The 13,025-nt window shown below is 36.1% G+C and overlaps 1 protein-coding gene across 10 annotated transcripts in view; it reads left to right on the top strand.

The window, feature by feature from the left end:
• Nucleotides 1–13,025, top strand: part of KDM6A (lysine demethylase 6A) — a 157,824-nt gene that overhangs the window by 25,138 nt on the left and 119,661 nt on the right. For all 10 annotated transcript variants that reach the window (XR_014183119.1, XR_014183120.1, XR_014183121.1 and 7 more), the window contains exon 3: nt 11,600–11,708. Coding sequence is in view for 7 of the 10 variants with exons in the window: in XM_082043114.1 (XP_081899240.1) it covers nt 11,600–11,708 (109 nt within the window). In the remaining 3 variants the exon portion in view is untranslated. The remainder of the gene's footprint in view (nt 1–11,599; nt 11,709–13,025) is intronic.

Below are 13,025 nucleotides of genomic sequence, written 5' to 3' on the forward strand. Positions count from 1 at the left end.
ACAATATAGGAATTGATCCTTCACCAAAAGGCCTGAGTCATTACAGCTTCAGTTGAAGAGTCAGGTACTTAACTTACCAAAATACCTCATCTTTTGTGGAGTGAATCCTGCAGAATAGAGCATGTTCACCAAAAATAAAAGCTAATCGACAAATGCCTGAAATGCATGGCATTCAGTTATTTCTATCATTATTTCTTTTTAAATGCAAACCCTACAGTAAACTATCATAGGGATATCTTCAAAGGTATTTGGTGTATGAATCACATATACATGCTGGTTTATGAATGGTGCCAACAGCATTTGAACTTCTGATGTTAAATATTGTACTGCATGTCCATTCTTTTGGAATACTTTGTCTCATTTCAAGTATCTGGTGATTGAGTTTGCATCTCAGTGGGTTTATAAAATGCTTTCTGACTGTTTAAAGATTTCTGAATTTTCTCTCTGGTTCTGAGACACAAGCAGTGGTTTTAGTGCGTGGCGATACTGATTTAGGTATTCTGAAAGGTAGTATGGGTTCAACAAAAGATAAAAGCTGGGTTAAAGATTTGGGTTCTATACACTGGAATTCTTATATTGTACAATCTTTACTTTTTAGTCTACAAATAGACTTTTTTTTTTTTTTTTTTTAAGAAATAAGATGGCCAGTACCTGTTTTCTGTGAAGTTTGGGACTGACAAATATTATCAACAGTGTGAGGGTAGTGAATTTTGTATAAGTTTTTGGTTTTGCACCACCCCCCTCCCCCTTTTTTATTTAAATGTGAGAAGTGCAGCTGGTGTAGAGGGTTGGCCTTTGGACAGAGTTATATTGGGGATGTGCGTTATTTTTCCTGAAGTGTCGCGACTTGTTTTTGAAGCAGATTTGTGATAAACTCATAAAATTCTATAGTTAGCTATAATTTGAAAATGATTCCATTTTTCTTTTCAGTTATTTCACCATTTTTAATCTATGCTGTTATAATTGAAATCTAACACAACTTTAACCTTGGTGGGTTTTTTTGTTTTGTGGTTGTTGTTGTTGTTTGTTTGTGTTTTTTGTCGTTGTTGCTGTTGTTGTTATTTTTTGTGTTTTGTTTGTTTTTTTTTTTTTGTTACATATTAGACAGTTAGTTGTGGCTGGTTTTAGAAGCCCTTGTTATTGTGCACTGTTCTTTGTGTGATGAACTGGTGGCTTCTTGTCCACAAGCTTTGGAGTATCACACATTAAGTAGTCAGAGTATGCGGTAACTGAAAGTGAGGTCCAACAGAAGGAGATACTGTACCTTTTCCAGCTGGGCATGATAGCAAAGAGTATTTGCAAATTCCTCTATTGGAAGGAATAGCAGCATGATGGAATTGAGAACAACTCATAATTTAGGCTATGTTGTTAGGGTTCAAACAAGACAGATGGTGGTGTGGCCCCAAACTCCTCAGTACCTTCCTCTAATGGATTGCATTCTTCTTCATCCAGTTGTTTGTTTGTTTTGAATCAGAAAATTCACTGTGTCTACACAGGGTCATACTGTAGTTGTGGGTGGAACTGAGTTCTCTGCATATAGCTGGAAGGTTAGTCTCTGTCATTCTGCCTCTGTCCTGCTGTGGGTCATTGTGATGATTTTTTGCCTTAAAGGTTGACTTCAGAATCTGGTATTTAAGGCACTTGCTATGAGTGTGGTATCTTGGGCTGCATCAGAAGGAGCATGATCAGCAGATCAAGGGAGGTGATTCTGTGCCTCTACTCCACTCTGGTGAGACCACTCCTGGAGTCCTGCGTCCAGCTCTGCGGCCCTTAGTATGGGAAAGGCATGGATCTGTTGGAGAGGGACCAGAGGAGGCCACAAAAATGATCAGAGGGCTGGCACAGCTCTGCTGTGAGGACAGGCTGAGAGAGCTGGGGTTGTTCAGCCTGGAGAAGAGAAGGCTCCAGGGAGACCTTTCAGTACTTAAAAGGGGCCTACATGAAAGGTTGGGACAGACTTTTTAGGAGGGCCTGTTACGATGGGACAAGGGGTAATGGTTTTAAACTAAAGGAGAAGAGATTCAGGCTAGACATGAGGAAGAAATTTCTTACAATTAAGGTGATGGAATGCTGGCATGTTGCCCGGAGAGGTGGTAGATGCCCCATGCCTAGAGACATTCCAGGCCAGGTTGGACAGGGCTCTGAGCAACCTGATGTAGTTGATGATGTCCTTGCTCATGGCAGGGGGGTTGGACTAGATGAGTTTTGAAGGTCCTTTCCAACCCAAACTGTTCCATGAAATTTAAGTCTTTGTTTCAAATTAAACAAAGCTCTGAACCTTGGTCTTATCCTAGATGGACTTATTAGATGGTTTCAATGTTTTGTTTTGGTGAAATATTTGAGCTTCCTACAACCCCACCTCCTGTTCCCTTTTCCCCCCAACCCTGAGAGCAGAATTGTTTCTTGATCTGCTGTACTTACTAGGAGCTGTGTCCTTTGAAACATGTTCTTTTTTTCTAGTTCTGTAATATCCCTGAAAACACATAGAGATATGTGGAGAATTGGTGTTAAGCTGGATACATGCACATTTTTCCGCTTGGTAGTTGTTAATGTAATGTCTGTCTCTATATTGGATGCTAGAATTGAAAGGGCTGGGGAAGCATTCTTCAAGAAGGAGGTCTTCTATCTATCTCCAGGGGAGTGTTGATGAAAACAGTCTTTGTTGACAACCTGCATGGCTGTTTACCCCACCGTTACAGGATTTTTCAGGATGTGCTGCCTGTAAAAATTCAGTACAGAGTTTTATTTAGCAGAAGACTCTGGCAACTTCCTGAGCAATGTTTGGTGTATTGTCATCTTACTTGGTGTTCAGTGCATATTACAATGCAAGTGCACACTAGTACCTAAAATAATTTGGACTTGCACTTTGTAGTGCATAAATACCAATTCTGAAATCTGTATAAATGAACCTCCCACACTTGTTATTGCTACTTAGTGCAAGTAGACATTATTTCTTTCCTGGAATGAGGTACACCAGCTCTTCCATTCAGAAACGGTACTTATCATTAGGTGTGTGACTGTATCCAGAGGACTGTATTCCTCTTATTTCTTTATTTCAATTTTTTTTTGTTGTTGTTCAGACTACTGCATGAGATGGGAAAGATGAAGGATTGGGCTGGGTGTTTGCAGGCATTAGCAGAGAAGCACTACATGCACATTTGGGTATGTTTCAGTGTTGCTCACTTTCATATGTGAGCAGCATTCATATTATCTAAGCATAATTAAGCAGCCACAAGAGGAGTAGATGAGAATGGCAGTGGAAAAAGGAACATGATATGTGGAGAGGTACCTGGATGTGGGGTTCCTATGATGTGATGGAAAATATTTGTGGGTCAACCTTCCTGGTATACTGGTTATGCTAACTTCAGAAGTACCAGGATTCTGAGACTCTTTGAAATAAGTTTTCCCATATTTTAAACCACATTCCTTCTATTTATATGTATTTTTTTTAATCCTTTGGGTCTTAATGTAGCTTTACCAATTTTATGTCTCCTAACACCCTATTAGTGTTAGTTTTTACGCTTCCTTTGTAAACAGCTCCTGACCCGTTTTCATCTCCATTCTTCTAAAATGAATCTTTTTGTTATATTTTCAGACTAAGGTATCAACAATATTTATTTCTGAAAATCGAGGCACCTCTGGTGTTTGAACTCTCTTGGATTTTAGACTGTGCAGGTTTAGCAGAGCAGAGCAATTGACTTTTTTTTTTTTTTAATATTTTATAATCGTTGCTTTTCTGTATCACCTTGTATTCAAACAACAACATGGAAAATCATTCTATTTAGTCTGACACTAAGTATATTCACAAATACGTATTTGTTGTGTCAGTCTTTGTAGACATTTTCTTATGTATTCTTATGTACATTTTTCTCTGTTCAATTTTTTTTTCAAGCTTTATTCATTACCACTTTGTCATTTTTATGCATGGTGGCGGATAGTGTTATATTTCCACAGACTTGTGTCTGGAAAGGAAATCTTTTCATAAATAACAGTTATTCAGGTTTAAACTTTGTGGTTTTTTCTTAGGTAAAACAGGCAGCTATTAATACAGGCTCTGTCTTTAATTAGTCCTTTTTTTCTTTCTGTGTTGATTTTAATTGTATTTCCAAAGTTATTTACCCAATGAAATAGAAAGCAGCTATTTATTTGATGTATATCGTACTGAAATATGTAGGAAAATCTGTAGCCTCATAGATATGACTAGTTCAACATTTTCAAAAAATATATGTATCTATCAAAGTTAACTGCCTAAATGTTCTGAAGTATGACATGCTTGCACCTCAGTTGTGATGTTCTGTGTTGGTATAGTTAAGAATTGTTGGAATAAAAGCAGATTTAGTAGTAACAAATTTTAGTATATGATGAACTATTAATTAGCACTACAACAATTGCTAAATTAAGATACTACAATTATCGTTGAAATAGAATTATTATGGTAAAAATAACAACAAAAAGATCTGATCATCTCAGATAGAGTCAGCCATTTCAATGGTCTGAAAAATCTATTGCTACTTTTTTAAAAAAACCCACAGAACTATGCAGAATTTGGAATGATAAAGTTCCGTACAAAATTTGTCATAGTCTCCTGAGTCATCAGATTGTGAAGTGTTTTCAGGGACAGAATAAAGAGCATTCTGATGGCTGATAGTTTAGAATTTGTTTTAATTTCCTATACAATGTGTGTCTGTCCATACATGCACATCCATATTTGTCATTATATCATACTGTATTTAAAAGAAGTGACAGGGCAGATTGTGTGCTAAAGGTGATATCAGAATTAATGCAGAGTGATTCACTGCATTAATGGCAGTCAATAAAGTTTTTATCAAAATGCAATTGGTTATGGACACTGTCCGTTGAAGCCTACCCTGTGGAGCTTACATCTGTCTGACAGAAAGCACCTATAAAGAATATTTTACAGTTGATAATAAGTGTTCCTTATTCAGTGGTGGCAAGTTGGGTTTCTTCCTCCCTCTGCTAAAATGTCACTTTTCTCTATTTATCATTGATTTGCATATTTTCTATTTTGTATTCTCTTCTGCAGTTTTGTGCTTTTTATGAAGCACTGTCCCTCATTTTTCAATGATAATTCGCTTTAGGAAAATTATTTCGAAGTTACTAGTGTCTCTTGTTCTCCATCTGATTGTAGCATTTGTTTTAGTGATACTGATTCTCTGCCATAGGTTTCAATTTTTTTTTTTTTTGTTATGGTGGTAGTGTGCTTCTTTCACTCCAGTCTCTAGAACAGCTTGTGCTGTTTATGTTTCAATTAGTTTTCATGTTAATTTTCACTTGTAAACTCAGCAACTTTCACCTTACTTCTGTTTACTGCTTCATCTCTTCTACTTCCAGATTATACTGAAGATGTAACAAATTTTTTTCAAGTGATGCCTGTGGTCGATAAGTCCTAGACGACAGTAGTGGCTTTTAAAGAAAAATAATTTTCATTGTTTTAATCAAGCTACACATGTAGCTAATGTGTGCAACTGCTTTTCTTCTTTATTGCTTGCAGTATTTATTCTTTTGTCCTATTTCATGAAGCAGTAATCATGAGGAGGATCAGTTTCCATTGTTCTATACTACTTATTTTCTCTGAAATGATAAGGACTTTGATCATAAATAACATTAGCAGATTAACTTGCCGCTATTCCAATAGCCTTAGAAATTTTGCAAGAACAAAGGTAATCTAAGAGCCTAATTCCTGTTTTTCCTTTTTGAGGCCTAAGTCTTGAGGGGCATGAGCATCTTTGTGTCCAGCATGCTATACTTTTAACACTCTTATTGAGGCTTTTATATAATACAGTCCAAATATGAAATATAAGGAGAGTAACTTAGGCTAAGTTGAGACAGAAATTTTATAACACAGTATGAGCTTCAGAAAGAGAGGCAACACATAAAGAAGCTTTGAAAGCTGTAGTGGGAATTGATATTGAGTCAGAAAGTAAGGGAAGTTAAGAGTCTTGTGCCATCCATATATAATAGGAGAGCCTTCAGTGGAGAATCTGCAGAATTAATATAGGTTATCTTCAATCCAATATGAATGTATGCTTTTCTATGCAGAAGTAAATGAGGTTTTTTTTTTAAGTCATCTACAGCACAGGAGGTGGTGTTTATCCAGCCAGTCATTGATGGGGGAAAATATAGTTCTACTTCCGAAGAAATCGGGCTGGTCTTTTTTTCTCTTTGCTTAGCTGAAGCGAGCCATATTCACACTTAGCTGTTGCAGAGCAGCAGCTAGAACTGAATCGGGAGGTTCTCAGGATGGTAGCTCTTGTCATTGTCATTAGAAAATCACATGTGTAGTTTGGTGAATTGTAGCTTGGAGAAAGGAATGGAAAAGAGGCCTTTCAGAATATCCTCTGATACTGAGCTGGGGAGAATAAGCCCAGCACATATGTACATAACCTTCTGCTTTTCTGATCTGTAGATGTCCCGCAGACTGACTGGTAGTAGATAGTGTCATCATCCCTTCAGTGTCCAGCACTGTCTATGTAATTACTTTATTTTCTGGAAGGGTAAAATATCCCTTACGACCTAACTAACATTTTATTTCTAAGTATTAATGTAGTACGTATTTCATTTGTGAAGGGTCCACTGGTATCTCTCCAGATTCCTACAAGTGGTATTTTTTTCATGCTTCCAGTTCTCATTACCTGCTTGCAAAGCCTGTTCTTTCAGGTTATTGCTTACTGGAGAAACAAAAAAGAAGCAGAAACTATTTATTTGTCCCATCCAGTTCCACCCCCCCACCCCGCAGGCTTGTGTACAATGTTTTCTATTGTGAACTTTAAGGTTCTAGGAACATCTTGAGGCTTTGAATTTGTTATTTTACACTATGTTGTCTGCATTAAAACACTTGAACAGTTAATTTATTATCCAGTAAAATTCAAATAATTTCTTTCACTGTACATTACTGCCAAGCTGTTGCCATGCTAGCAATTTATATTGCTAGGTTTTTAGTTTGCTGTAGTTGGGTTTTTCTACGTTTTACGTGAAAATTTGCTGACTTGGCGCACTCCTCCTTTTTCATGTCCTTAATATATTAAACAATTAATAATGAACATTTTGTCATGTTTGGCCATTTAGTGCTGCTACTTTCATCTAGTCAATCATGCTTGTCATGAATAAGAAAGGACATCCTTATATCTTCTTTAGAAACTATTAAAAAAAAATGTATTGATTTTTTTCTTTTAGTACAGTTGTTTAACAGTAATTTGAATTTGTGCTGTGAAATACAAATTATTGCCACCAGTAATAATTGTAAGGGTTTTTTTTCATATTAATTGAAGTAGAAATAACATTGTCCTTCCTTCTCCTTTATGAGCTAGAGATGTAATATGTATTAGTGATTTCTATATTCAGTATTTAGAATTCTGTTTTTATCTATTGGATTTTTTTTTAATAGTACATTCCAAAATCTAGGGTCTTTTCTTCATGAAAAGAAAACATGTTAATAATAGCCAAAACCGATGTTTGCTTTATGGGATTTTGTTTTGTTTGTTTTGTTGTTTTGTTTGGGGGGAGGTGGGGGAGTGGCAATGTTCTTCTAACAACAGAGGGGAAAAATATTCTGGTTCCCCTTCCTTTGTAAGTAATGAACATACAGGGATTTGGTAGTGCATTTTAAAGATGATAATGGAATTATCCTTTCCTTTTGTTAACACATGAATGTTTTGTTAGCTTTTTCCAAGTTGACAAAAATACTGTGCCTTTTTCTTCTTCACTATATTGAATTTAAATGTGTCGTGAGATTGGTGGTTGAATTTCTGAAATCAGAATGCCCCCAGTCAGGAAATATGATGTCATAAAGAGGGGGTTTGTAATTGTCATGTCAGAAATGATGACAGTAATGTATTAGTGTTTGCTGTTAATCAAGGAGGTGGCAAACAACATGAGGTTTTTTTTTTTGTTTGTTTGTTTGTTTGTTTGTTTGTTTGTTTGTTTTGCATCTCAAACCAGCCTCTTTTCCTGCAGCCATTCCTGTATTTGTTTCCTGCTTCTACTCTGGTTGCCACACTGTGAAGCAGCTGTGGGTGATTATTTTGCCAAGTCCATAAATTCTTCAGGTTTCTCTTTTATCTTCATGCAGCCTTGAACAAAGGGAAGGAAGTGAACCACGTTGTGTTGCAATCTTCCTTTTCATTTCAGGGTCTTTCTCTTTTTTGTTAATTTGTCAATATTAGCAGTTCTTAAAGCTGGCTCCATTGAATGCACTCATAAATCCATACTAAGTGGAGAAATAACAATACTTAAAAACCTGAGGAGTTTTAAGTTCCGTAGAATTCCTAGTGTCTCAGGATTATTTAAGTTGGTTGCACAAGTGGTGCCATAGATGGCCTTTACAGTTACAGATCCACTGAAACAAGATATTTTGATTATTCCTTCAAAGAAACTGTATACCAATACATGTACTTGTGATCTTATTCTTCAAAATGCTTTGCATCCATTCATTCAATTGTGAGACAAATTCTTATCTAAGCAGAAAAATGCTTGTTCCTTTCTAAAGATGTTTGTGGAGGGGTTTGATGGGGTAGAAAGTTTCTTGACCAGAACTAAAGTTGGATAAATCAGTTTGCTAGGTGAATCTGTTCTGGCTACTAGGAAGAAGACCTACATACTGACCAGTCTGCTCATCCTCCAGAGCCTTGGAGGTTGAAATGGTGTTCCTGGCAGACAAAGTAAAGTTTGCTCATTTTGTTGGAATGTTCTAGAAGAATTTTAAAAATTCATATGGAACAACCTTTACAGTTTAAATTTAGTGCAAATAAGTTACAGATCAACTGAGAGGGTGTATTGAAGGGTGTAGTTGAATTGATTTTACAGGGACAGTTAACTGTTACTTAAGGGGAAGTTGTGTTTTGCAGCTCTGGTGTTCTACACCTTGCCTTGTGCTGGCATTGCTAAGATGTCTTAGCAGTATCTTCAAAGTGTATTCGAAGGCAAAGGGAAAATCTTCCTTATTGAGAATTGATCTGAGTTGTGTGAAAGACTTGGGAGTAGGTTTTTGTATCACTTATATATATAGTGCTTCAGATACTTCTGATACATATTTTCATGAGGATTTACTTTAAAAGGGCTGGGTAAATGTTAGAGGTCCCCAGAAGCTTAGCTGTTTATGTGCATGTGATTGATAATTTCCTTGAACATCCTGTGTAGAAAAATCCTGTTACAATTGTTCATAGAGTTAAGTTCCCTTTAAATACCTGTAGCCATCTTCTTAAGGAAACGAACTAACTTCCTCTCCAACAGTTTTTTGTAAGCTACCTGTTACGGAATCAAGTTTCTGTATGCTCTGAACAATGACTGAATTGTATTATAAAAGACAAAATATTGATTTAAGAAAATGTCATAGTGTGAATATTCTCTTCAGCAGCTGCAGCAGCTATTGCAAATCATCAGAAAATGGAAAGATTATCTGCAAATTAATGTGTGACAATAACATTAGGGACACCAGGCAAGAATTGTGTTACAATTTGTACAAATCCAGAGCTGAGACCGAAAAATGGGGAGAGGAAGCAAGGGAAAAACCCCAATATTCTAGATTGGAATAGATTCAGCAGATGAGCCTCAGTGTTGAGAATTGGTTCACACACACATAGTAATTTTAAGAAACTCTCACTTTAGACTTACGCTTTGCTTTTGACTCCAGGGATCATATTCTTTAGACTGAGAGTTGGCTGACTCCAAGAGATATTTATAGTGGTGGGAATAAAATTAAAGGAGTAGCAACTTTGATTAACTGTCAGCAGAATTCCAGTCCTTCCAGTGCAGTTTGCTAAGGCAAAACTCAGAGCATGAACGAACAATTCTGCAGCAGTTCTTCGGTGCAGAGGCAAATATATATCACAATTTAATGTCTTAGGAATGTGGCCAAATAGCTTCCAGTTTGAAACACATAGTTTAAATGGTTTTATTAGATCTGTTTAATACCACACATACACCTGAGAGATTTAATATGGATTTTACCCATTTTGCTACCATTTTGCTGCAGCATAGCTTTGTTTCTATGCATCAGAACTTTATTTCTGAAAACAGCCATAACAGAAGGATATTCTGAACGTGGAAGCAGGTGTAGGCGTACGTAATACATCTCAAGCTTGGGATACAATCTGACACACACTTGTCTGGTCACATACATGACTTTGTGTCCATGGAGTGCAGCAAGGCCTGTCTTATTATGGTTTACCATTTAAGAAGAACAGTTTTAAAACTACCATGGCAAGGTAAAAATGGCAAACTAAAATACAGATTAGAGCAATAATTTGGATTCTCCATAGGTATGTTTTAACCGTTTGTTAACGAATCCTCATTTTATTGTTGGCATTTCTCATTTCGATGATTAATACAAATGTACACAAAGTAAATTACAAATATGGGCAAGACTAATAATTTACTGTTCGGACTTAAGTGTTACAGGATAAATTTATCTTTTTTCCCTTTTGAATTTTCAGTTTTAATAAAATGACTTAATGAAGCGCATCATTTCAGATTAAGGACTTTGATTACTGTCAGATATTAAAATGAAGCAGTTCATAGTTGCAACCAAATTGAAACATAGTCAAACCATGAGTTGGTGAAACTCATTATTAATCAGTTGGAACTGGAGTTCATTGGAAGCCTATCAGGATTTTGAGAACTGTAAAGTCTGCTGCTGGTGCAAAGGATCTTCCCTCCCATTTAAGGTTATTCAGCTGCTTTGTTTTAATGGCTAGTACGTTCAAAGTCAAGAAACTGGAAGTTCCAAAAGTTGGGAAATGTTTTTATTTATTTATTCACTTACTCACTCCCAAAGTGGAAATAGGGTCATAAGGTAAGAATGTAACAGCTTGAAGATCATGATCCTTATGGTGAATAGAAGGTATCAGTTCTGTTTAATAAACATGTGTTTGCAGCGCATAACATGCTTAGATCATGTGTGCTGCTTTAAAACTTCCAGAGCAACTTCTCTCAAAAGTCTTTTCTAATTGGATTCATTTTTCTAACTTTAGCTTTACTTAGTCTACACTAACTGTGTTAAGTAGAAGGTAGCATACTGCATTTTATGACATGATAGATGTATGTGAAAAGTATCAGATCTTGTAAAACGTTTGCTGAAGTTTATAAATTACCTAAGCAAGCGTGTTGGGAGATACTCTTCAGTTTAGCAAAAACTACTGAAACAACTGGTAGAATGAAATGTGAATGATTTAGAAAAAACAAACACAGATAAGAATAGAATCAAAGATGTTTCTTTCTTGCAGAAAATAATGATTGATTTTTTTTTTTTTAAGTTAAAAATCATCATGTATGTTACAGGTTTGTTTTGGTTTTGGGAAATTGAATGTTTCTGGAGTCCACAAATAAACCAGAGAAAACTTTTATTGTTCATTTACTGTCGATTTGTATTAGAATCAGTGAACTTGCAAATCTGTTCCATCTTAAACATTACATTTCTTCTTCAAAAAATAATGCTGACTACAAGTTATTGAGAGTGTTTGTAGACTTTTCCTGCCTTGAGAAGTAACAAAAGCTTCCTTATTTCTTGGAAAGTGTACAGAAATTATATAATTTGTTTTAGTTAAATACAGAATTTTGAAAACCTTTTATTTCTTTTTCCTAGGCTGTTCGCTGCTATGAATCGCTAATTTTGAAAGCTGAAGGAAAGGTCGAGTCTGATTTCTTTTGTCAGTTAGGTCACTTCAACCTCTTATTGGAAGATTATCCAAAAGGTAAGTTTTTTTAGTACTTCTGCTTAAATGTCATTGGGGGATTGTCGTTTGATGTAGGTGACACAGTAGAATGGAAAGCATTTGAAGTATTCGGATAACTTACTGTATTCTCAGTTTGCACCATATTTCAAAGCCCATAATAGAATAAGACTGATGTATTTATGAAAGCAGTTGTATTCTAACAGCTCTTTATTATTATTATTATTATTTTTTTTAATTTGAAAAAAACAAGCAAAACAGTACTGGTCCAGATATCAAAATGAAATTACTTTAGTTTGTATAGTACTACCACACTACCTACTTAATATTTCTTGTTCATTATGACGTGACTGTACAAACAGTTGAACCCGTGCCTCTGAAGGTTTCCTGTGGGAGGGTGGGAGACACAGTGCACAGGACAAGAATCTGTCTTAGTTCTTTCATGTATGTCCACAATCTCAACAGGTAAGGCTAGGCTGAGACTATTAATTCAAAAGCAAAAATCTGCACTTAAAGTGTGTTTCAAATTCTGTTTTAAATACCGAGTTGAAGAATGGGTTGTAGGGGTTTGGGTAGGAGAGAGGGGGTGTGTGAGTGTGTGGTTTTGTTTAGGTCTCTGCTTCATCAATCTTTGAAATTGCTTAATTTTTTTTTTTTTTGCCATCATTGCAGCCAGCGTGCATAAAACCTTATGTACACTTGTGCTTTGTTGCCTGTGGGTCAGTAAAGTGCTTTTTTGGTAGCGTGTGGATTCCCAAAGATACTCCAGTGTGTAGCTGATGAAAACAGGGCCAGATCTTCAGCTTGTCCTGTTGCCACTTCATGTTATTCTGGGTGTCGGGCCTCCCTTCCAGTGATTGTGAATGAGTAAAGCCTTTTTGGATCTTACTCTACCTAGCTATTTAAAGCAGCTCAGAATATTTAATTTTTTCATAGGATGTCTTTTTTCATGGGTGTTGCTTTTTAGTTTTAATATGAATACAGTTCTTTTTGACTTTGTATAAGGAAACAAACAACATCCCCTACCCCAAAAATGTATACTCTCACCCCAACTGTTTCTGTTACCTTGGGACGTAGAAATAGGGAAATGCATTATAATTGGTGGTAGTTCAACAGCACTGCTTAGTGATTCAGGCTAGCTGTGGACTGTTTCATAACAGTGTGTCTATGTGTCTACTTGTTCAATATGTCTAACATAAATCAGTGCGAGTTAGGGTTCCTGGAAACCTATGTCACCTTCACTTTTTAGGTGATAAATATTCAGATTTGATATTACTAGGGACTGATGTGCGGTTACCTAAATTCAGTATGTAAATTCAGAAGGCTCTGAGTGATTGA

Source organism: Streptopelia decaocto, assembly GCF_964273445.1.
Source record: "Streptopelia decaocto genome assembly, chromosome: 1".
In the NCBI taxonomy this organism is placed as follows: domain Eukaryota; kingdom Metazoa; phylum Chordata; class Aves; order Columbiformes; family Columbidae; genus Streptopelia; species Streptopelia decaocto.